This window comes from Epinephelus moara, chromosome 9, assembly GCF_006386435.1.
Source record: "Epinephelus moara isolate mb chromosome 9, YSFRI_EMoa_1.0, whole genome shotgun sequence".
Taxonomy (NCBI): Eukaryota; Metazoa; Chordata; class Actinopteri; order Perciformes; family Serranidae; genus Epinephelus; species Epinephelus moara.
In genome coordinates this window covers 6,156,583-6,182,006 of record NC_065514.1, presented here as the reverse complement: position 1 = coordinate 6,182,006, position 25,424 = coordinate 6,156,583, and the positions used below count along the sequence as shown (strand labels likewise).

Sequence of the window (25,424 nt, the reverse complement as noted above, 5' to 3'; positions counted from 1 at the left end):
TGAGTTCACTGTACTCCAATGGCCTCCACAGTCACCAGATCTCAGTCCAATAGAGCACCTTTGGGATGTGGTGGAACGGGAGATTCACATCATGGATGTCATCATGTCAATATGGACCAAAATCTCTGAGGAATGTTTCCAGCACCTTATTGAATCTATGACACCAAGAATTAAGGCAGTTCTGAAGGCAAAAAGGGTCCAACCTGGTACTAGCAAGGTGTACCTAATAAAGTGGCCAGTGAGTGTAAATTGTGACCCTACCTAATATGTCTGAGGGACGATGGTCATCCTTTAATGAGCTGTTTGTATATGTCAGTTGTTTGTGTGAATTAAAGGAGTTATTAGGATGTTACAGTGGGAAAAGCTTAGCTAACACTGAGCTGTTTTGGTCTTACCTTTAGCTGTTAGCATGACCCCAGAAAGTATCCAGACCAAACGTGTTTCCTTTAAGTTTCACTGTTAAACTCAGTCCAAGGACGAAAAATCAAAAGTAAAAGCTATTTGCTTGAACAGACACCTCTTCACATATGAAAAAGAGATAGTCACAACTCTAGAAAGGGCTCCCAGTTAGCTTAAACTAAGTGTCAACTCAAAATGCCCGCGAAAACTGCCTCCACCTTCCTCTACACACCTGGTTCCTGCTGACCCAATTAATTAGTAAGCCCCGCCCCCTGCCAGGCCGCCATTGGTAGATCAGTGATAAAGGTAAACACACCTCAAGACACTCAGTGACAGAGACATGTTTAAATTGGCATGTTCATGACTGAACTTAATTTACTGCTGAACTCTCTGTTCTCTTTAAAACTTATTTAAATACGCCCCTGGTGTGAAATTAATTTCTCTTGTTTTATCCTAATGTCCATTCTTATTCTATTTATTGTGAGATTTTGTATTGATATTATCATTTACTTCTCAGCTTTTGTAAAATGTCATTCATCTCCCGATGCAACTGATGTCATGAGCTCTCCTGTGTTGTTGTGTACCTGAGGTAATTTGTATATTATAAAAAAATAAATTAGTATATAGTTAGAGTCTCATGTTTTCATTTTTATTCCATTTAACTATCTATTTTTATTTTTATTTATTTCATTTTATTTTTGCATCTGTGTCACACTGAAGACAATGTGAATTCACCAACTAAAACAAAGACACCAGTGTATTTTCCCATGAGAAAATGAGAGTCCCATGCAAACAAGGATGTCAAAATTCCAGATTAGAGCTGGCACAATATCAGATATTTTACTACACAATTATCATGGCCATAGGAGTTATTGCCATCAATATTACTGGAATATCTATAGAATTTTTGAATAACTAAGTGAATAGATAAGTAATAATATTAGTCAAATTCTTCTTTGTTATTTATGTCGTATCGTGTCGTGTCGTGGGATTTTTTTGACCCGCCCATAAGCCACAAATATTTTTGCTCGAGCCTCCCTGAGTGACTCGGCAAAAATGCATGACCCTCCCTCCACCATAAATTAGTTGTTTGATTTACTATCTATTTTTGAAACTTTTAAGTTTAGCACAAAATCCTGGAGTTGAAAAAAGCCTGTTTTTCACTCTTGTCGTGCATGCTGGTTAGTTCGTGCAAACGGTTCATTTTCTGCCAAATTTTAAAAGAGACATGTAGCATAAAGGTATTTCAATGAAATATCACTATTTTAATCTCAGATTTGGTTGGGTTCTTTTCTAATGGAAGTGATTGTCCCACATAATGTGTTCAAGGACCATCAGAAATTTGAAAATCCAACAATAATTTCTGTTTTTACAGTTTTCTTTGGCATGTTTCCTATAAAAAGTTAAGTAAATACAAAATACAACCATTTAAAGTTGTATGCCTCTTCCCTAATTTAGAATAAAAAACATAAGCCCCTCCCCAGTGCTTTAAAAATTATTTGACTTGCCTCCCCTCTCAAAAATAGCAAACAGTCCCTTATTGTGCGTTTTGTCTCTCTTTATGCAATTGAATTAAACTCAAAATACTATTCTTAACATGATATCAATCACAGTTATTGTCAACACTGGTATATATCAACACCTATGGCTCGTATGACAAGATAACAAAGCACCATGTACATGTTAAACAGAGGATAGAGACTACACATGGTAAACTCATGGTTTGTCATCGCTCCAAGTACAAAAGACTGTCCTTTCCGAGACTTGCAAACTGCCCTGGTTGGCGACAGTGTCATATGCTATCCTATGTCACATCAACCATGTGCCTACTTCACCTATAAGTTGTGTTTTGAGTCATAGAAAACACATCAAACCACTTAAGACATGCAGCACAGGACACAATGTTCAGTTGAATTAAAACAGCTTTATTAGTGTACACTGTAAGAAGTTGACTGTATATGTAGAATAGTTGGAAAGCCTATGAAGATCGTCATCAGTGTTTGAAGAAGACAGAAATCCTAACAGCTTTGTCGTCTAATGGAATACGCTCCGTCGATAGCAAGAGAAAGGAACAGCATGTATGGTAAAATAAAAGTACAACTATACAATAACATCACTAGTGACATGTAGAAACTTCACTGTCTCCAAAAAGCCACCTTCGTAGGAGTCCGTCAGAAAGAGGCTTGTTTGGGGATACACAATTGTCATCACAATAAGAAAAAAAAATACAATATGTCATCTGTAAATAGGAATGTGGACCCTCGAAATGTGTCGATGTCGCCTACATGAAACCTCGTTTGGTCTCGTCATCCATGTCTAAAACAGAATTCTCAAGGACTGAGAACAGCTGGTTGGTTTCTGGGTACGATGTCGGGTGGCACTCATTTAAAGAAACAAAATAAAGCTGATACAAAGGCTGTTGCTGGACGCTGGCGATATGCAGACACCAGCATGTCTAGCCATCAGAAAATACACTACGGAGGAATGTGTTCGGTCCGAACGATTTGATGTCACTGCATAGAACGAACGTGGGTTAGCAATGATACAACAACCTTAAAGGTAACACTATGTTTTCATGTCCTGTGTACTGACCTTGGCAAAGTCCAGTCAACTTTTTACCCTATTAAATGAAAAAGAAAAGACCAGCGAAAAGGCGGGACAGACGGGTGGACAGGTAGATACACACAGAAAGAGACGAACATCACTGCGTTTGGCTGGTTACAAGTGATAAAAATTTGACCCAATGCTCGCTGAATGAAGCAAATACAGTCCCTAAAAAAGTATGGTTATGATTTGCAGAGTCAAACCAACCGCAGGATTTTTTTTAAAAGTGTGAATCTTTCAGTTTGGTCCAAGTGCTAACGTACACCACCCTGGAGGCGGGGATGTTACCTATCGAGTGTCAATCAACCTCAAATCTTGATTTCTGCAGGATGCTGACGGTATGTTTAAACATCAGGATTTAGCAGGATGCTGACGGTATGTTTAAACATCAGGATTTACAGACTTCTTATCTTCTTATTATATGATAAACTTCATTAAACCGTCATTTGGCGTTCTACAACAACCCAGTCTCACTCCGAAGTCGTCAAAATCTGGCGCTTGGGCAGTNCTGGAGGCGGGGATGTTACCTATCGAATGTCAATCAACCTCAAATCTTGATTTCTGCAGGATGCTGACGGTATGTTTAAACATCAGGATTTATCTGCAGGATGCTGACGGTATGTTTAAACATCAGGATTTACGGACTTCTTATCTTCTTATTATATGATAAACTTCATTAAACCGTCATTTGGCGTTCTACAACAACCCAGTCTCACTCCGAAGTCGTCAAAATCTGGCGCTTGGGCAGTGACTTGTGGCGTCAGACACTGACGAAAAAGCTGTCTTTTAACATCGGCATGATACGTGGCCGATCACTGTTATAGTTTAATGGCACTTAGCCGTGTCAGAGAAAAATGCTGCGGGATATGAACTAAAGTTAAGGCAGTCAAAGTCTGAGTAGGGAGAGTGGGTGGGGTGGTGGATGGGTCCAACAAACACCGACTTTCACCCAGGAGAGCATTGTTCGCATCCCATAGATTATAAAGCATCCCATAGATTATAAAGCCACACCTTGTTCTTTTTTCCCAAAAGTCGATGTTTGTGTGTCCAGACCCAACAAACACCAACATTCACCCAGTAGAGCGGTGTTCGCGTCCCCTAGATTATAAAGGCCATAGATTATAAAGGCCATAGATTATAAAGCCAAACCCTGTTCTTTTTTCCGAAAGTTGGTGTTTGTTTGCCAAACAAACACTGCATGATACGCAGCCGATCACCATTATAGTTTGACGGCATCAGGGGGAAACACAGCGGGATAAGAACTTAAATTAAGCCAGCGAAAGTCCGAGAAGGGCAAGTGGGACTGGTGGTGGACATCCCATGAGATTATAAAGCCAAACTCAGTTCTTTTTTCCTAAACCCAACCACGTGCGTGTGTTGTTGGAGGGAAAAAACATCAATTTGCTATGTTTTACCGACATAGTGTGTTCTTTTTTAAAGAGACTGTATGTAATCGGTAAATTTTCTGTGAAAATAGAAGTGTATTTTGAAAGAAAACAATGCATGTAACAGGCAGAACTTGACACGGCATCCCAGAATGCCAACAACCAACACACCCAGGGTACCTTGCACATCGCATGTGGACGTGGAAAGTCCATGACGAAAAGTCGATACCTGACGAGGTCGGAGTGAAAATGTGTCTTCTACAATAAATCTTTGAACCAACATTTCCCCCACATGTTGCAGTAATCAAACAGAAAAACGTGAACGTGTTTACATGCACACCGGCATTACTTAGCAACAAGTCAAGACCAGTCAGGTTCTGTCAAAGTTTGAAACACGTCAAACAAGCGATCTGGAATGTGACAGTATGAGCTGAGATACTGAGGCCACCTAGTCCAGTTTAAATACATTTACTTGCAATCCCAGCTGATGCATTGGGATACACTTGAGGAATACATTTGAGAATAAAGACGCGTTGAATGGGACATATCATGTGTGCATGATAACACGCTCACTGTCAATTAACAGTGTACAACCACATATAAGGAGTCATGAGAATCAAACATCTGCGGAGCTGCAGCAGCTTTTGCAGCACGTACTGGAATGTCCTATGTTGCTAAAGTAAGACAGATTCACCTTCCAAAGTCAGAGCTTTCCAACTGAATACCATCTGCTTTGATACTGGAAAATAATACTGCATTGCTCAGCTGCTGAATTAAATCCTAACATCTCCAAAAATCTGAATTTTGTTTAGTTTTAAACAGAATTATTTTCTAGTGACCATGGCATACTGATAGATAAACAGGTATCTGGATTCATTCATTCAGTTCTGGAACCGCATGTTCAAGGGCAAGAGGTGGGGTACACCCTGGACAGGTCGCCAGACACCTACACACCTACGGCCAATTTAGAGTCGCCAATTAACCTGGATGTATTTGGATTGTGAGAGGAAACTGGAGCTCCCGGAGAAAATCCACGCTGACATGGGGAGAACATGCAAACCCACTGCACCACCATGCCGCCATGAGAGCTTGATTTGTGACTAAAAATTTGCAACAAACTACACCCCAAAAAGTAAATTAGCAAGTTTAAATATTAAGTCAATAAATTTGGTACCAGAAAACTGAAGCTGTTAGGTTTTCATCAGCAATTAGGTTTATGACACAGTGGATCTGCAGTGTACAGGGCATACTGTAAAATGTAATACATGCATTCAGTCTTTGGGACAGCACTATCATAATTCAGGTCACGCCCTTTAGGCTGAAAAAAAATCCTAAGAGTTAGACAAGAAATTACCTTTTTCAACAGCTGTAATAGCTGATAGATTCCAAAATTCACTGGCCAAGAAGAAAACAGAATGGGAATTATGATGGCTCGGCCTCTCGGTCACCAAATCCAAACTGTGGTAAAGTCAGTGAAAATGTTCCATCCTATGCTACATACTTCATAACTCATCATCAAGCTGTCGTTTCAAGCCGAGGGCATATTCTAAAAAAATACTGAATTCTAATAAAAGGGAAGAAAGCTTTGAAGATCTTTAAATATATTCATATGTAAAAAATACACGATACAAAAATGTAGCTAAAAGAATGTGTAAAGAAAATAGCTGTGTCGTATAACTAGCTTGTCAAATACTTAAAGCTTAAATACTTACGATTTGGGACTCTACAGTACCAACGTAGGTACCGGCTGGCTTTTAGATCGGGGAAAGGAATTTTATTAAAATCAACTGAATTTAACAATCTTTAATAAGCCAATTTAGACAATATACGCAAAAAAACTCTTAAAGTGAACATTCTTAAAAATATGGAAGATATTTTTTGTAATTGCCGTGACTCCACTTGGGCTTTTCAACATTCCTATCTGTACATTTCAAAGCATATCTCGCTGTATTTTACATCAAAGGCAACTTTCTTGTAGCGATATCAAGTGTGCATAATTTGGGGCAGTGCAACAACAGTATAGAAGCCGTTTTTTTTTTGTTTTTTTTTCAAAGTCCCACACTGCGGGAGTTGTCTTCCTATCAATAAAATGTCAATAATGGAGAAAATCGTGCATCAGTCCAAGCATATAATCGAGAGAGACTTGCTCAATGTCTGCATCAGTGAAATGTAAGTGATGGTATTTCTTTCTTTTAGTCAGCAGGGGGCGACACTGAGGCTTAGATTCTTGAACTGCATTATACTGAGTCCTAGTCCTACACGTCTCCAAGTCCAACACTCTCCTTCATAAGCATGATGATATAATTGTAAAAAGTTAATAAAGTGGGTGTAAGAGAGAGCGTAAGAGCGTGCAGGGGGGGGAACAGAGAGTCAGTGCAAATGGTTGGCCCGCAAAAACTAGAAGGGGCAAACTGCTAACTGTGGTAAACTACTTTTGCGGTTTGTATGAAGTTCAAGAAGACGGAAGTGTCCTCCACTCTTGCACTGAGATTTACTTAGCTTACTCATTCCAGTTATCTATGCTGGTTAGCAGCTGTTTCAGCTCTGATCCGAACATCTACCCCTCTACACACTCATGGTTGAATGGGACCGGTTAAACACACACAGGAAGTTATCTGTCCTCATGTGAAAGATAGCGAAGGTTTGTCTGTGTTACAGTGTACAGGTGTGTGTGCATCTAAAGGGTATGTTATATTGATTCTAGACATCAACTTGGTCTCCCAGTGGTCACCCCTTTCAGAGCTGAAGACCGTCGTTCCGGCGTAATCATGTCCGTGATCACGACGACACAGGAACTGATTAGGAGAAAAGCAAGAAAATCTCAAGATAAAAATGGAAGTTTGGTCACCAAAACCAAGAAAGAAAATCATATCCAGGCGTGGAGTTGACTTTGGTTGAGCCTGGAGTGGCAGTACTACTGTTTGTCAACCTTGTGTAAACAGAAATCTTGAATCAAAGTTGTGCTGTAGTAGGTAGGTAGTGGAGCAGTAAGGTGGACTCACGGTTGGAGAGACTGCCCTGTAGCCAGAAGGTCTCGCACGCAATCCCCCAAAACAGCCGCTCTCGTATCATCGAGCAGGACAGTGAAGCTCTGTCGGATCAGAGCCTCAGTCAAATACCAAAAAAAACATGAATGCAGTCTGGTTCATTATGACATCACTCTCGACATTTGGTATTGCAGGGTGATTTCAATTACTAGGTCCATGATTACTGGAATGTCATCTTAATCCAACAGAGCCGAAGGTGGTCAGGCCCACATTGACATCATTGTTAACACTGTCCATCAGCGATGTCGTTCTTCCATCCTCCAGGTCCTTCGTGTGATCCTTTTTTTCTTGATGATAATGTTAGTGCTTCAGTTTAAGACTGCACCGTGGTCTTCCTCAGGACATACTGGTCAAATGTTGTGACATGACAGTTTGTGAATCTGCGCAGGCAGCAGCAGAACCCTGTTTAGGACATACTGGAGCAGCGCACTGATGGTGAACCCATCTGGGTCAGCACCTTATCCAACCACTGGAGGGGGCCGTTGAGATGCAGCTCGATCCAACAGGGAGTGCTGGTTACTGTCTGACGTCTGTGGGGATAAAACACAGAATGAGGGCTAAGGCTCAATAATAAACACATCTTACAAGTTAAAAAAAACAAGCAGCAATGTATCATCTTAAAGTCATCATCAGTGCAAGTCTCTACATGTGTGTGACCACTAAATCAGACTGAATATGCCAGCTTGAACAGGTGTGTTTTCAGATAGGATTTGAAGGTGGAAAGGGAGTAAATATTGTGAATGTCATGGGGGACAGAATTCCAGAGGCCGGGGCACAGAACGGCTCAAGGCTCTAGAACCCATGGTAGTCGAGCAGGCAGATGGCAATGCGAGTTGGATTGCAGACGAGGAGGATCTGAGAGTACGGGTTTGAGTTCAGACAGGTAGGAAAGGGTTGGATTACGAAGGGCCTTAAAAGGTGAGAAGTAGTCTTGAAATCGATGTGATCTTTAACAGGAAGCTGCTGGAGAACACCAGTGATATGATCTATGGAGGGGGTTCGGCTGAGTTCTGGACCAATTGGAGTTTATGAGGACACTTGAGAGGGAGACCAAAGAGGACAGGATTGCAATAGTCAGTGCAGGATGTAACCAAAGAGGATAGCCGTGTGTGAGGTGTAAGTGACGGGAGAGGACTATTAATATTATGTAGATGAAAGTATGCAGGTCAAGTAACATTATTGATGTGGGCCTCCAAGGACAACGTACTGTCTACGATGGCACCTAGACTCTTCTTCTTTTTACTTTCGTGATTTCAATGTGCACGCAGCACTAGCTCCAGGTAGCCTGCTGGAAGCTGACCAGTTACTGCTTGAGTATAATAGGAGTTAAGTAAAACAGAAAAAAAAGTAGTAGTTATCAAGTTCTTAAGTGTTTTCCATGCAATATCCCCACTTTCATGGTCCGGGCAGTAACTGGGCGAAGGTGCAAAAGGTTCCTCCTTCCAGTTTATTGTGGAAGTGGATTCCTCAGCCTTGCATGTCTTTTAGTTACTGTTCAGTTCTTTAGTTTATTTCAGTTTGACCTGACAGAAGTAGTTAAAAAAAATCTCCCAAAATAAACACTAAGTGATTACTATAAAGGGCGCATTCAGACCAGGATAGTCCGGGGGACTCGGTTCGATTGGGCAGGGAATGCCAAAAAACTTCACACCTTCATTTAGTTCGGTTCACTTTCACACTGCACTTTTTAAAGTGGACCAAACTGCCTGGAAAGCGGGGGCAGTTTGGGGGCGGTATTGCCCGAAACGACCATTGACCAGGAAGACAAAAAAGCATGAGGAAGAAGAAAACCCAGCTCATCGATTGACCAGGACCAAAAACGGAAATCCATAAACTAACCAGCAATATATAGTCCTCTGACCATATATCAATAAGTGCCTGCACCTCCTCACCACTCCACGTCTGCCCACGAGACATTTTCAAATCTTTTTATTTATTTTTTTTTTACCTCTGCTTCTCCTGGTTCGCAATGTTGGCTTTGTTTTTTCTACCCAAAATGCACTGCGCCCTACATCACTTCCTCTTTTTGGTTCACTGGATAGTTCGTTTGCATTTCCCACTGTAAGCGAACCTCACCAAGACCCGCAGTTTTCAAGTGAACCCTTGGTCCACACCAGAGTTCGAATGAGCATTCACACCATTCCAAACGAACTGAACTATCCATGGAAGCGGACCAGGGTTCGTTTAAAGTGGACCAAATAGCGCCTCAGACCAAGGTACATGTACAACTGGTGGTGCGCAAGCTCTCTCTAGTGGTAAGAGAAGGAATTGCCACAATATTTTTACGCAGCAGTAAACCTGCCTCCTGCGTAACCTGCCCTTAGCTCACTAGGGTAGGCCGACACACTGTATTTAATGTCTGTCATAGTGGTGATACATGGAGAGCCTTATCTTTTCAAAGGTGGTATGCAGTTTAAGAAGGTTGAGAACCACTGCTACAAGCTAATTGCAGCATTTGTACAGGAGTGATTCTGTCACTGTAATCGTGATCACCATGAGTGGTTTCCACTGTATGTAACAGAAACAGTATTGCGAGTACAAGAAGAAGTAGCAGCAGCACTGTTAATGGTGTGAGAAGAGTAAGAGCACTTTTTGTGATTTACTGCAAATAGAAAATGAATGGGAGCTTGCATTGCACAGGTCTGAGCAGATGATCAAACACAGCTGACTACACTGCGGTCCTGCCAGGCTTGGTCTGGACTCTACAGACAGTGGAGACGCTGACTGCTAACCAGACAGGCTACACAGCGGCTTAACCCCGGCCAGTGAGGACAAGCCAAAACACCCCCACAAACACTGCAGTCTGGCTCCTGGGAGGGTGCAGCACAAAGCGGAGCCAGGAGCAGAACAGATGTTTGCTGGGTGGATGGTTGGAGGGCCGCAGAGACAGAGAGATGCACACAAATGCTCTTTAATCTCTGACATTTGACAACAAAAGGAGGAATATAATGGAGATTATACACATGCAGTGCAGATGAGCGCGTGCACACGCTCTAACAAACCTTTTACCTCGCTTGTTTACACGGTGTACTTTCTCATTCCTGCGGTTTTTATGTGAGGATACACCTGTGTTCATTTAACTCAAGTACAAAGAGGAGAGACAAGACAAACGGAGCGTCCTGTCCTCCTTAACAGAACTCCCATATGTGTGCTCTTTGTGCTAATGAAACAGTATCAGTTTTTATTATGTCATTTCAAATTTTGCAAAGGAAGTGGTGACTCAGAATCTGGCCACGTAACCCATTGGGACCATGCCAAGGTTTGAAGGTTCAGCTGGATTTGGATCCTGAGTCTTTTCATCACTTTTTCCACAACTGATTTCAGTGAAACTACCGACACATAGATTTTTGCTGCAAACATGCTGCTACGATATTTGTAGTTTCACACAGGGCATATGATATCAGCTTGTGAGTCAGCGTTCAGGGCAGATGGTAGAGTTGCACTACACAGCATTTGGAGAGTCTGCAGGCTTTGCCGAGCTCTAGCCAGACCAACAGGAGCTCTGCCAGTCCAGGGAATATTATGGTTAGAATTTTAGATGTTGCCTTTTGCTGGCAGTTTTAAGCTGCAAGTAAGCCTGCACAGGGTAATCTTAAGCATACATGTACAGCCCAAAGAATATTTAAGTGAATAAAAAACTTAAATAACCTTTGATTCCTCTGACATTAAAGTTACCTCCCAACAAAGAAAGAGTAGACCAAACAGCCGCAATACCCAGGAACATATCAATCATGTTAAGTAACAACCAACAGCAGCCACAGCACAGCCTGCAAGCAATCTTTATGTCACCAAGCATCCAGCATGACCTCTTTCACGAGGACGCACAAATAAATTTCCCTGTGCCACTCTCTGATCTGACCAGACAACCTTGACAGAATGATGTGCTTAAGGGCTCATTTATGCTCAAAATTACATAGCCTTCTGTCTGTACTTTGCATTCATTTCGTCCATAATTGTGCCTGTTTTCTGACAGCTTTCAGATTCGGACGAAACGGAGTACTACTGCCAAAAATCTTGCGTACTCCAAGTAAGATATGATCATAGGACATGATGAAGACATTTAAAAATTGTCTCTACGAAACAAATCGATGATACTGTGAAGAGAATTGTCCGTCCACATTCAAACTTTTGACTCTGCCCTCTAGTGCCATCAGGTGGACGAATCTATGCCAACCAGGGTCCAAAACTAACTTTTGGTAAGTGAAATTTTTTACCAGCCAAGCAGATATTTTACCAGCCAACCAAATAAAAATTGCTTTTAAGTGTTGTAATTTGCTATCAGTATTATTTAGCATGTCATTTGGGTCTTGTATGCGATTCTCAATCAATATTTTAATAGTGTGCACTAATATTAGTAATAATGTATGCTAAAATATGAATAACTGTTTCAACAGTTAAGTGTAATATTTGGGTTAATACATTCTGTAATATTCTTACTACACTGCAAAAAGAATCTTTCATTAAGGGATTTTACATGAATCACTGACTTCAGTCTCCTTCGGACAGTTGAGACATAAGATTTTAGCTCGACCAGACTGCAACAGCAGGGCCTGCCCTATATAAACATGAATGTCTGACCAGTGGTGGACAAAGTATTCAACAACATGACTTGAGTGAAAGTAAAGATACTCTTGGTCAAATATTACTCCAATACAAGTGAAAGTTGTTCAGTCATTTTTTTTTACTTAAGTGAATCTACACCAACTGATTAACATAGTCATTAACATTGTCCTCCACTGACAAGTAAAGAACAGTCGCTAAAGTGCAGTGAGGTTTGTGGACCGTTATCTGCCACAAAGAGAGAAATGTGAACGGCTCGTTTCCCCTCTGACACGCCACATACCTGTGTGCCGCCATGGCTTGGCTGTTCAGGTACTTTTGGGCAGTCATGACACCAACGAAAGAGGAAATTATTTGACCTGGAGCCGGGATTCTCCGTCGCTGGTAAGCCGTTATCTTGCACCGCGGAGCGCTATGGCCGCCGTATTTGACAGGAATACGTATTCCTGTCCGTGTCTGTGACCCCCGTTCAACCCACAACCGGCGGGATTCGCATTTTGTCCTGCTGCTGGTTGAAATTTGTACTCGCACAGCGTGCTCCTGAATGATTTCTTTTGCTCACACAAAACTATTTTTAGTCGCAAATGCATGTGACACACTTAACGTACGTGACCAAAGATCGTCTCTGCCTGAAATACACATTACTCTGCCAGGAAACAAGCCGATACCAGCATCATTCTCCAGTAACAGAAAAATGCATTTTTCGCTGGTAAAAAAAAAAACTCGCCAGAGTGGCGAGTGGTCTTAAAAATTTACCAGCCAGAGACAAAATTTACCCGTAAATGGCGACTGGCGAGTGTTAGTTTTGGACCCTGATGCCAACATGAGGCAGAATTTATACTTCTGCGCTCATTTGACGGCATACCTACGCAATTAGCTCGGCATCTACGTAGAGCCTACGGCATAGCCTGACGTGCACCTCCCCAGAAATGTAAATGCGCATCACAGCAAACAGACCTCCAGTCTGTTTCTGTAAGCTGAAACCATTTCCCTCAGTGGAAACAAAGCTTTTATTTACTTTAATTTCACAGATAAGAAACAATAAATTGTGAAGACAATAAAGCCTCCACAAAAATAGCATTTTAAGTCTTGTGTGTGATTTATCCTGGCTTCATATGAGGAGAGGAAATCTCTGCTGGTCGCTAGGCTAATTTATACAATGTAAAATGCCATAGGCTTGTGCTAATAACGTTAGCATGTTATATTTGTTTGGAAAACGTGTTTAGTATAAGACAGTTGTTTTCTCAGTGAACCTCGTGAGTTGTAATGGAGCCGAATTTTGTAACGTTACCTTTGTTAAATGTTGCTGTTGCCCCTGGCCTTATATGAGAAGAGGAAAAGTCCACTAGCTGCTAGGCTAATTTATACAATGTAAAATGCCATAGGCTTGTGCTAAAAACATTAGCATGTTGTATTTGTGGGGAAAATGTGTCCAGATAAAGACAAGTGTTTGTCTGTGAATGCTGCGAGTTATAGTGAAGCTGATTTGTGTACTTGTGTTCGATATTGTCTCTATTAAGCCATGTTTAATGTGTGTTTAATGTGTGTTTTGAATGAACTAGACTTTACAGCACTTCACAGAAACCTCTGCCGCCGACTAGTGTTTTGGAGGTGTAACTGCAGAGCAACACAGACACACCACCGCACAAGTATAAATCCCCCTTAAAGGACACATGGAAGTATGTGGGCAGTGACGTTGAAAACATTTGAAATGAACATATCAGTATTCACAGATAAATAAAGTATAAATGAGCCTTAGGAGCGTAACATACCTGTACTCTGCCCCCCAGCCCTTGACGAAACTCATTCTGATGGTGCACATCCTGGTTAGTTGGTAGACTGCCTCAAAACCCTGATTGACTGACTGGGCCAGCAGCGCAGCAAACTCCTGGTTGTTAAAAATCTTCAGATTACAGCCTGAAAAAAGATGATGACAAAGAAGTATAGGTTAGAGAGAGTTAAATCAGACACAGAACACTTTTCTTTGTCTTGGTAGAGAAGAGTGGACAGGGAGAACACTGGGGACAGCAATGGAAAGATGTGAGTGATTTCAAAACCAGTGACTTAAAAAGTGATTTCACGTTGCCATTTTTGTGACAGTAACTTCAAAGCACAAAGCAGATGTCTTGTGAAGTGTGGGTGTTTGTATGCTGGTGATTATTCTCCACGGGGCTGACAAGTCCGACCCCTGGATGTTTACAAGATCCCCGTTTTCTCTCAGTACAATTCTGTGTCTCAGTAATGATACTGTTCACACTGCTCATTTGGCCAGGAACGAAGCGTTCAAAGTTACATGGGCAAAGATGAGTCAGTGCGTGTGGGTGAGAGTCTGAGAAAAACTGTCACATTGTGGAGGGCATTAGTGCTCTTCCTCAAGCTTCACTTTATCAATACCAGGTGGAAAAAACTCATACCCACAATAGGTAGTGTTTCAATAGGAGCTCAAACCCCGTTTTAAAATAATTGTCTAAACAGCAGTTATGTGTTACTATCAAACCAGAGAGGAAGCTTTTTGTCAGTTGTGTATCATCCATCTGGCTCCAGAGGGAAAGGAGGGAACACTATTTATGTGTACAAACCTGGTGGTATCTTGCAGACTGTGGCAGGGTGCCAGCCGTATCGCTGGTTGCAGTTGGGACTCTGGACAAAAATGGCACTGTCACTGAGGCACTCGGCGAACACCTCCCCTCCGATGTAGTACAACCTTACACCACGACCTGCAGAGTGTGAGACAGGAGAAATGTGAAGGAAAAAAGGAATGAGGAGAAAGAGAGGAAGACATAAATCATGAAGAAGAAATCCTGAATTTTGTGCCATAGAAGTATCACATTTATTCAGCTGTATATCCATCAATCCATCATCTGTAACCGTTTATCCTTTACAGGGTCACAGGGGGCTGGAGCCAATCCCAGCTGACACTGGGCAAGTGGCAAGGTACACCCTGGACAGATTGCTAGACGACCACAGGGCTGACACATGAGGCCATTACGACGGCTTTGCTTTTTCACACAAAACCAATCAGTCGATCCAATCAGAGCTGATCAGATCAGATGGATGGATGAGAGGAGCAGCTGTTTGTGAGTGAAAGCAACCTTTGGACCCAGGCACTGAAGGTTAAGTTTCACTCTTACTGTGCCTGCTCCGTCTATGGAACAAATAATAACCAAACAGTATATGTATATATTCCAGTAGCTCACCTAATGAGCGGTCCAGCACGAAAAATAGAACATGGAAACATGGCGACAGATGTTTTAATCGTGGCACACAGACTTCATGCTGCCCCAGTGTGTTATTTTAGACAGCATGTGGCTTTCCAGAAGATGTGTGACAGGCATGATATGTTACAACAGCTTCACTCTCTAGTGTGACATGTAACATTACTAACATTTCTAAACAATACCAGTGGCATAACATAGCAATTACAATCATTTGCCGCCCCTATTATATGGCGGCTGATATCGTCCTCTGCTTGGAGGGTAAGGAACTCCCGAACCTATACGTCTCTGCAATTTGCAGACGTTGTCAGTTGCTATTCTTCCTCTTTGAGTTAGCTGCTAACTGCTTTTTAAATCTCTTGGTGGTAGGTTGCACACATAACACATTGTCAAAACGTCATTTTTATGCAGACGTTGAAATGGGGCTCAGCTGCCCGCTTAAAAGGTGAGACAACCCTGTGCACTCATTCCATGTTGATACTTTTTGTACATAACGAGGCAGAATAACGTTGTAACAGTCCCACCTTGGACAGTCAGTGTAAAAAGGGCTACAGAGGCAGGCCACCATTCACGCTCACATTCACACCCACAGGCAAATTAGAGTCAACAATTACCCTAAACTGCATGTCTTTGCATTGTGGGAGAAAACCCACACTAACACGTGGAAAACATGCAAACTCCACAAAGAAGGGCCTAAACCTGCCAGCAACAGTGCTGGCCACTGCACTACCATATTGCCCAAGTGTATTCTTAACAACATTTTAAAATCTCTGACCTACTGTATTACATCTCAGAGCCTTGACCTTTCATGATCCCCAAAGACACCACCATCTCTGCTCCACAGACAATAAGTGATAGGTTTTTGTATGTAGAAGTGCATGTACACGTACCTATATGTCTCCTTGTCATTTCAACAGTTGCGTTCCTGTTAACATTGCTGAGAAGCCCTAGACAGAAGCGTTCGGAGTTGGAGGGGTCGGTGAAGCCATCGACCGTCAGCGACGGCTGTGAGGCGTGGAACGTCTCTCCCACCCGCTGGTTTAGCTCATAGTAGGCTATTGAGCACCAGAAAGCGGGTTCACTGTAGGTGACGGGCTGAAGGTCTGAAAAGAAATCAAGGAGGACATTTTACACAAATCTGACAGCTTTTCCAGGCCCTAATTTTGTGGACAACACTTTAAGGTAGAGGTCAATTTTCAGTATGGCAAATGACAGTGTTTTCCAACTATTAGAACTACCTTGACTTTACATTAGTCTTACCCAGGCCATGACTGACAGGTGACAGGGTGCTGGGTGACATTTCTGCTGGTGAGCCTGGGAGAGACAAGACACATCACATAACACCGTTTTGTCATCTGTTTTACATTTAATGTATAGATTGAGCTTGATTGATCTTCTGACCTTTAAGGCAGAACGCGCACTAGCACAAAACTCAACTAGTCTACCTGATTCCATACTTTGATTCATCTGTTGGTCGCTGGTCTCTCCATCTTCACTGATGTAGCCAGGTGGAGGAGTCTCTGTGAAAAAGTAGCACAACCACACAAAGAAACTGAGAAGAGAAACGCTTAAGTTACTGTGTGTTCCTGTAAGTCTACATTAAGGTTAGGCGTGTACGATGGCGAGAGTTCTCAATCTCGACCCCAGCCCGACGGGTCCCAAAAAGGATAAAGGGTTGATCTGGGTTTGGAGCTCAGTATTTAATGTGATGACCTCAGACTGCTGGGGTTCAGGCTTCAACTCACAGCGGTCGGTTCAGTTCGGGTTATAATTTATTCTGCTCACTGAGAACTCTAATGATGACATGTACGGAAGGAACAAGCACCACAACTTTCTAGTGAAGGCAAATCTAGTTATCTTGTACGACAGCTAAGGTAAGGAGTGAACACAACCCTGCAAACACACCTGGTATATAGTTATTCGGAGGGTCTATGCCGGCAGGGAAGTTGGTGTTTTCAGGGATGGAGTTTGTAAAGTCATCTAGAGGAGGAAGCTCTGTCAGAATCTCTGTGTGACGAGGCACCAACACCGGAGGCAGCACTGCGGAGATAAGAAAGTGTCACTCAAGACTGTATAATTAAATGCAGTGTGTTCATGTAATAACATTCTGATTCTTATACACACACACACACACACCAAAACACAGAAAAATAAATACTTTAGACTGGTTTCCACTACACAAAATGGCAAAACTAGAAGTGATAACAAAACTCGTCACAGAAACTTGCACAAATAGACATTCGCAGTTCCCGAGAGTCATTACCAGGCGTCTCCACTCTCTGGTAGTGGTAGGGATTGACACACACTTCATCCTTTTTGAGGTTGAAGGCGAACTGGCAGGAGTCGATGGCCCTCAGCTCGTGGTGGCTGTGAAGGTCGGGCCATCTCCACAGGCGGCAGTAGATGACGTGTGGCAGGCCCTTACGATGGGACACCTGGAGACGTCCATCCAACGACCTGAGTGGTTGGGAAAGAGGAGAGGTAATGGCTCAGAAATGTGCCCGAGTTTTGACAGGAGACAATTAACGAACAACCACGTGACCCTAGAATATGTTTTAAAGATGGCGTCTCTATACATTCAGCAAAGTCTGAAGAAGAGCATTCAGCTCGAAACGTCACTTGTGGATGTGCTAATAAATTCCACTTAAGGGTCAATGTGCGGATCTTTTTTCATGTGTTTTATTGGTAACCAAGAAAGGCCATTAACTGGCCAACCAGTGGAGTTCAGGATGCTGGTTATGTTTTATGGCTAACTTTATTTTATGAGACTCATCAGCACAGTTGGGAAGAGCCATTGCACAATGTCCATAAACTACCGCTCTGAAACTAGCACCTTGGAAAACTCATCTTCATTAAACTCAAAGCATCTCTATAGATATCACCACGTAACTTGTCTGAATTTATTTAGCTCCATTATTTCCTAATTGGCTGGATTATATTGAGCATTATTACATTAGTGACAGTGATAAGGATTGCTGTAATGTAATCGCCTCTCATAATTCTGCCTGGAAGTCTTTGGGAGCTCTTAAATAAACCAATAAGTGTCCACAGTCAGTGTGTAGTGATACTGAAGATCACAGAATGAAAGATGATCATTAAAGCAACATGTGCGGAAATCTGCGGGAATAAAGAGATGAACAGAGACAGCTGACTCATTGTGTGTCTGAGTGCGTGTGAGTATATTCACCTGCTGTGGTCATGGTATCCGTACATGCCTGCAGAGTCCCACTGCTCTATCGTGTGGCCTGAGCCCAGACCCCAAAGATCTGAGCAATTACTACAGACACACAGACACACACACAGGACAAGTGCAAAAAGGATAAAAATGAAAGAAAACAGATGGTAAACATGAGGCGTTTCATTCCAAATTAGTAGGATGAAATCACAAACATGTGCAGTTGGTCTCTTATTGGCACGAAGGAGGGAAATGAAACGAACCGCCCTCTCGTTTTGCAATAAGAGACACTAGCTGGATGGCAGGTGATCATGTGACAAATCCAAATTGGACATACAGTGATGTGGTGCAATCAGGTGATGCAGGGGGGAGACAGGATTGAATTGTGGCTTCCTCTTGAAACTTTTAGATGAAAGGTGATACCAGATTAATTTATCTTTCAATTCCTCTTTCCTGCTCTAATATGAGATCAAATGACCATTTGTATTTCAGTTGCTCAGCCCGTGTTACGATGAATTCAGGATGAAAACTTTGATTTTCTTGCATGCCTCTGGTAAATGAAGAATCCCAAAGTGGAGAAAATTCTTGATGAACTTAAGTAAAAGTGGTCTGCTCTCACACAACTCGTGCAGTATAATCCTAGTCTCATTTTCCAGTCGTATGCTCAGGATTTACCAAACAGACAGCTCTTTCCAAAGGGGAACTGAACTGAAAGTAAAACTTATATATAGCCCTGTTTCCACCGAGCAGTACGGGACAGTTCAGTTCAGTACGTTTTTTTTCCGTTTCCACTGTTAAAAGTTGTGGATGGTACCAATGTAACTGCTCTGTATCGTCCCCATTTTTGGTCCCCCCTCTGTTGGGGTACCTAGCACACAGATCTGGTACTAAAAGGTGGAGCTATGAGCTGACGACGTGAACCAATCAGCACACCTTAAATTTCATTGTGACAACTCTGACCATTACTTTAGTTGTGAACTGCTTATATTCTAATCCTCACTCGGCGAAAAAAAGCGTCGGAGAGTGTGTCGTTCCTGTGGGCTACAGCAACACTAAACCCCTGAGCTTGCCTGAGAAGGACTAAATGCACAAAGCTGCTATTTTTAAATATCCTGTGGAGATAGACTCTCACTGCAGCCTGTTCTATTTTGTTCTGAAAGTGTTGGCGTGCAGCCTCGTTCTGTGGACGATAAACCAGGTGCAGACTTCCATCTGTGTCACCGGTGATGAGGAAATACCGTGACGGAGCAGTGAGTGACAACAACCCCGCCCACATTTAAGAGGACTGTTTGTGGTGGAAACACTAGGGTCTAGGTACCATGTCTGAAGGGTTACTGTTGGTTCCAAAGGTACTATACTGAAAGTGTTTGATGGAAATGGGGCTTACACTCCCTTCAAAGCCAGACTCCATTGACAAAAACAGTCATTTTACATCACTGAACACAGGAGCTGCCTCCATCCGTTTGTGTTATTGTGTGACTTTGGTAAACCTGAAGTAACCTTTTAAAACTCCAAAGTCACTGTGTTCAGTGAGGTCAAATTACTGTTTTTGTCAATGGAGTCTGGCTTTGAAGAGAGCACTGATAATCTTCCCTTTAATTTCGGCTCCCTGTTTGGTAAAGTTATCAGCGTACGTCTGGATAAATGAGTTGTGTGAGAGTTTGTAAACAGATGTTTTGATATAGTTTTGCTTTGCTGGATTCTTTGTTCACTGGAGGCATGCAAGAAAAGCAACATTTTTTTCATGAATTCAGTGTAACACTGGGTGAGGACGTGATATACAAATTGGTAATGGGGGGGTGAAGTATTTCTTAAAAAGGTAAATAAGCTCCTGCAGCGCCTGATTGCACAATATATATCTTAATATACACATAGACATGGTTCACATTTCTGCAAATCATTATTAAGACATGAGAAGTGTGATGTGTATACACAACAATGTGAATGAAGAAATAAAGATGTTTAATAGACTGTACGAAATGTGTCAAGACGTGACAACAGAAAAACCAGATACAACACAAATGTGTGTGTAAACTATACAGTGAGTGTATTAAAACACATCCCAACTGCTAACATGATCTCTAAAGCTCTATGGGCATGTTGGATAGGAGAGGAGATTCTGCTGTCTGATCACAGCAAGACCTGTCTGTACAAGACCTGCTATCTCAACACTAATCAGCCTCCTCGAAGAGTTCTACAACTACCAGCCCCGTGTATCTCCAGACACAACTAATGTCTTGCCTTCTTCCTTTCACACCTCAGGGACACCAGTGTAGTCCCCACAATGTCTGTCAAAAGTCCTTCTTCCTGGCAAGACAACTGATCCTTTCACTAACCTGTAAGTCACTAGCTGTGTTTTCATTTTCATTAAAGTGTCAAGCAAATTTTAAGCAAACTTTTGGGATGTCACCAAAAAACAGAAACGCAAATTGGACACATTTCTATCAAATAAACTGGGCTCCACAAGTTCATGATATAGACCAGTGGTTTTCAAACTTTCTGTACCCAAGACACACAAAAGGGGAGCCAAAATCTCAAGGCACACCTGTATTTATATCTGCACACAATAGCTTCTATAACGTGTGTTATCACAACGTAAAAATAAGACAAAATACAACAGGTAGCTTTTGTGATCTCATCTACTTAAAGTTTTCCCCCTCTCTTTTCTTTCTGTGATAGGTCGTCTTTGTTGGTGCTTTGTTGTCATTTGCCCCGGACAATAAAGCGATCCATTGTCCCACTCACAAATGTCAACATCCCTCACACTGGCTGCCAATCAGGGCTTTGATGTGTCACACACTTCTACACCCAACGTGCGAACGACGACAAATAGGTTCCCCATGAAGGTTTTTTAAATTCAAATCAATTAAAACTACATTTTTTAGCTAGAGTTTGCCTCTTTATTAGGAAATGGGTGCACACAACATACTGATTCAGTCAATTAAAAATGTATTCCTAACTTTTTGTATCGGCCCAGTTGAATACTGCAATAATAAGTGTGGTTATCACAAAATCGCACACCATTTGAGAACCACTGGTATACACTACTCTTCACACATGGCTTTACTGCACAAGTATACAGAGTAGAAGAAGTAAAGGTTGCAAACCGGAAACGAAACAAGTCGCCTTGGCCATCTAACCCATCTACTACAGAAACACAGATAGAGACCTTTGGGAATTTGTTTCAATTTGATCAGTTTTACTTGTTCTTTCATGTCAACCAGCATTGTTTCATGCTGTCCAGACACAAAGACAAATTAATACAATGATACTGTAAGCTATTCTGTTGAGCTGCCTCTTGCCAAGGTGCTCTGAGAAAATTCAAGTTGAGCTGTTGTTGTGAAACATAAAAGCAATGGAGAGAAGCTGTGATGTGCTGCCACTGTGGAAAATATTTTAGTGTTGCCGTCTTGGTTCATACTGTTTCAGACTATGTAACCTCAGTTTTTATTTTATTATAAGCAGAAGTAAACATCGGCTACAATTATTATGCATGGGAAGATGCTGACAGCAGAAACAGCTGATCAGTCATGTGAGTTAAATGTTTGCTAAGTCAGAACTTATTCGGCAAAGGTGCTTCCATATCTCGTTTATCCGAACATCTCTTTTTCTACATAAGCAAAAAACACCTCACGTTTTGCGCAATTGAGGAAGCTTTATACAAAATTGATGTTTCCATACAACTTTTCTGATGCAATACTTCAAAGTGCACATGAGAATATTCTTATGAAAACATGGCTACTGTGGATAAAAGCTAAAAAGTTAGACTTATAAGTTATTTGCAAAACATCATGAGGGTATTTTGACCAATGTATGCCGTTTTTACAGACATGAAATCTTTGTGTCTATCAGTGGTCATCCATAAGCAGTTAAAAAGCTACCTGTGCCTTGACTCAGTTGAGCTGTTGCACTCCTCTGTCTCATTTCTTACCTCTACTCAAACACAAATCTACAAAGCCTTTAACCTGCTATCTTCTGACAATCCTCCAGACAACTCTCTAACATCCTCCACCACCAAAAAAAGAAAAACAAATGAAACCTTGAAGAGCCAGAGCAATTTATCTTCAGCTTTTATCAACCTTACTTCTGTGTTCAAAGGGAAGTGAGCCGTATATCAAAGGCCTGGCATGCTTTCTGCTGAAAACTACTGAATACTGTCACGGCAGGAGAGCTATTTCAACCAAGCCACTGCCAATCTGTGAAACACTGCATTAACAAATAACACTTTTCTCCATATATTTCTGACACATATACTTCAGTTTAAACTCACTGATTCCAATGTTTAGCATCAAATAGAGAGAGGACTGTGTTCTTATTGTGGCCTCTAGTTAATTCAAGAACAGCAGGAAACCAAATATTGAAAGATGAATTGCCTTAATCATTGATTGCTTTTGCACAAACCTAAGAAGCAAATCAAAACAAGTAGGTGCCATGACTCATCTGTGTTGAAAGAACATAAGCCGCATGGTCCAAACCCTGAAACACGAGATAACATTTTTCCATCTTGCACCTTTGGAGATTGAAGACAGCGGCAGAATTCAAGTGAATGCCTAACAAGATCCCCCGTCAACTTATCAGCACCACTTTAGAAGCTGCTATCTAGCCTTCATTCCTCAGAGTGAGGAAACACAGAGGCCTGGCGTCTTGGCATCAGACACTCAAGCCTCACATGGTTCCACTTCTGTACTTTTCTACCCATACATTTACAGTATTTCTCCAACTTCCCATTTCCTCAACAAGAACACTTTCAGATATACTGCTCAACATACACTTTAGAACTCTTGTGTTGTTCTAGCACTGCTCTGCTTCATACTTTACTTAACCAAACTCCACAACACTCACACTTTCATACCCCTTTTCGACCGACATGGAACAGGTTCTGTTCCGGTATTTGCCCCTGACTATGGAGCATTTTGACCAAAAATTAAACTAGTGCAAAACCCAGGAAGTTGGCAAGTTTTCCTTGACCTGAAGTGCAAACTATGACAACGTCAATGGGCATGTCATATTCTACAAGTTGGTGAGAGGGTGGAGTCTTGCACGTAATAGTCTTCTACATCTTCTTATCATTAATAGTTGGTCCGGGCTTGGTTTCGAATAAAAACAACAGTCTGTGATAACAGGTTATCAATGTAGGGCTGCCCCCTAATAGTCGACCAAACGTTAGTCAACGAGAAAGGTTATTAGTCGGCAAGATTTCATTGGTCGCTTAGTCTAACAAAAAAAAAAAGGGTGAAACTCTATTAGGAGCTGTGGCTCGTCAAAATAAATCAGAACTTATTTGACTGGACCATGTGGGAATTTAATTTGAAAGGACAGACACAGGAAGTGGACAAGCTCAGCAGTCAGACAGGAGTCAGGTTAATTTCCAGGGCTGGTACCTGCGGTTATTCCACAGGCTAGTTAATAACATGTCGGGCAGGAAATCCAAAGTGTGGGATCATTTTGAGAAGGTGAAGGACGAACCCAAGGTGATATGTAAACTCATCTTCATTGGTCGACTACAAACATGACGTATCATCTGAAACATGGAAGTAGCTACATGCCCATTAGCCCACAGCGTCATTAACAGGCGGCTCGCTCAGTGTGTGACGTGCACTTGGAGATAAAATATAGGCCTATATTAATGAAGGGTCATTAGTACGGTTTTGTATTTCTCTGTAATGTAGCACATTGTTAACAATGTTACTGATACTATTCTTTCTCACACCTTCAACTCAAACCACCAAAATATACCATTTAATCATTACATTCATATCAGAAACCTGTTGGCGACTAGTCGACTAATGGCCCTAAATGACGACTATTGGTTGACTAGGAAAATTCTTAGTTTGGGGGCAGCCCTAAAAAAATGCAATCCCTCATCTCGCTACTACAGATCCCATCCATTGTGTATTAAGCAACACCCTCCCATGAAGATGCATCCTTGATTACGATGGTTCTGCTCATACTGGTGGCTGGTTTGCTAAACAGCACCAAGGTTTCAAGAATCCTGATCTAGTTCAAGAACCAGAGCTCATTTGTTGGAAAAGGGGTATGAGTGAGTTGCTCCACTGAACTGCCCAGCCCTGAGCCAGCACCGATGTTCACACTGGGTCAATTTAATTACTTTGATATTAAGACATATAAGGCAGGAAGTAGCTTCAAGGTGTGAATCTACACAGCATGCATTAAAGCTGCTGCAGAGTGATTAGATCTGCCTGACCTCAGCCGGCAACCCATACAGAGTGCACTGCTGAGAAACCATCCACCCACCAGGAGCATTAACATCTGATAATACTACAGTCGCAGAGGATGAATGTTTTCATGATAAAGGAAAAGCAAATAGGTGCAGTACATTAGCAGCACCTCTGCTAACCCTGAATCTGCCATGTTTATTTTTCTCACCAGCTCTCCAGCTTCTCACCCGCTTCATAAAGCGTGGGCGAAATGATGTCAATACAATGCTGTAAATGCAAATACACTTTCTGACGGTTACCAGATTTACCTTGTACACAATGTAGGTGGTATTCATGAAGTTTGATTCGGACGTTTGTTCCTTTCTGTCTCTGAGGGGCGGACTGGCATTCAGGGTTCAGAAACCATTTATTAAAGAAAAAGCTGCCCTGTTGAAGTGTCTTTGAACAAGACACTAAATCCCCATCAGCTCCAGGTGTTAAAGCTAATTTCTCCACTGGGCAAATTCTATTACTGACACTTTATAATCAAAGAAAAAAACTAAGCGAGAAGGAAAGACGAGAGAGGGTAGTTTACATAAAAAATTTGAGAAGCAAAGCTCATAAAATCTTCAGAGAGCAGCACAGTTATCTCCTCTCTCTGCTGACCCTCGCTGGATTGATTGACAATAATCACATGCTCCTCGTGGAGCTCCCCTGACTTTGCCACCTTTGTCACGATAAGGTTTCACCTGGTCTGGTGACTCGGCTCGTGTACCTTGTCATGCGACACAGGAGAAATCTATACTGACAGACACATGACCTGTAAGCATTCAGCTTGAGTATCAGTACTGGCAGGTTTGGGTATGCAGAGGTGCTTTCAG

General features: G+C 41.9%; 1 protein-coding gene across 3 annotated transcripts in view; it reads right to left on the bottom strand.

Annotated features, from left to right (window-relative positions):
* Positions 1-2,303: 2,303 nt before the first annotated feature.
* The window catches only part of smad2 (SMAD family member 2), a 28,812-nt gene continuing 5,691 nt past the window's right edge, over positions 2,304-25,424 (bottom strand). The window contains exons 3-13 of one of the 3 annotated variants that reach the window (XM_050052461.1): positions 18,398-18,487; positions 17,474-17,667; positions 17,116-17,250; positions 16,656-16,730; positions 16,471-16,524; positions 16,101-16,313; positions 14,575-14,712; positions 13,768-13,912; positions 3,645-7,965; positions 3,531-3,604; positions 2,304-3,291 (exon numbers count right to left, since the gene is read on the bottom strand). In XM_050052461.1, coding sequence (XP_049908418.1) covers positions 7,842-7,965; positions 13,768-13,912; positions 14,575-14,712; positions 16,101-16,313; positions 16,471-16,524; positions 16,656-16,730; positions 17,116-17,250; positions 17,474-17,667; positions 18,398-18,487 — 1,168 coding nt within the window. In that variant the 3' untranslated portion in view covers positions 2,304-3,291; positions 3,531-3,604; positions 3,645-7,841. Of the gene's footprint in view, positions 3,292-3,530; positions 3,605-3,644; positions 7,966-13,767; positions 13,913-14,574; positions 14,713-16,100; positions 16,314-16,470; positions 16,525-16,655; positions 16,731-17,115; positions 17,251-17,473; positions 17,668-18,397; positions 18,488-25,424 lie in introns of those variants that run through there. The other 2 variants (XM_050052462.1, XM_050052463.1) reach the window with 2 other exon arrangements.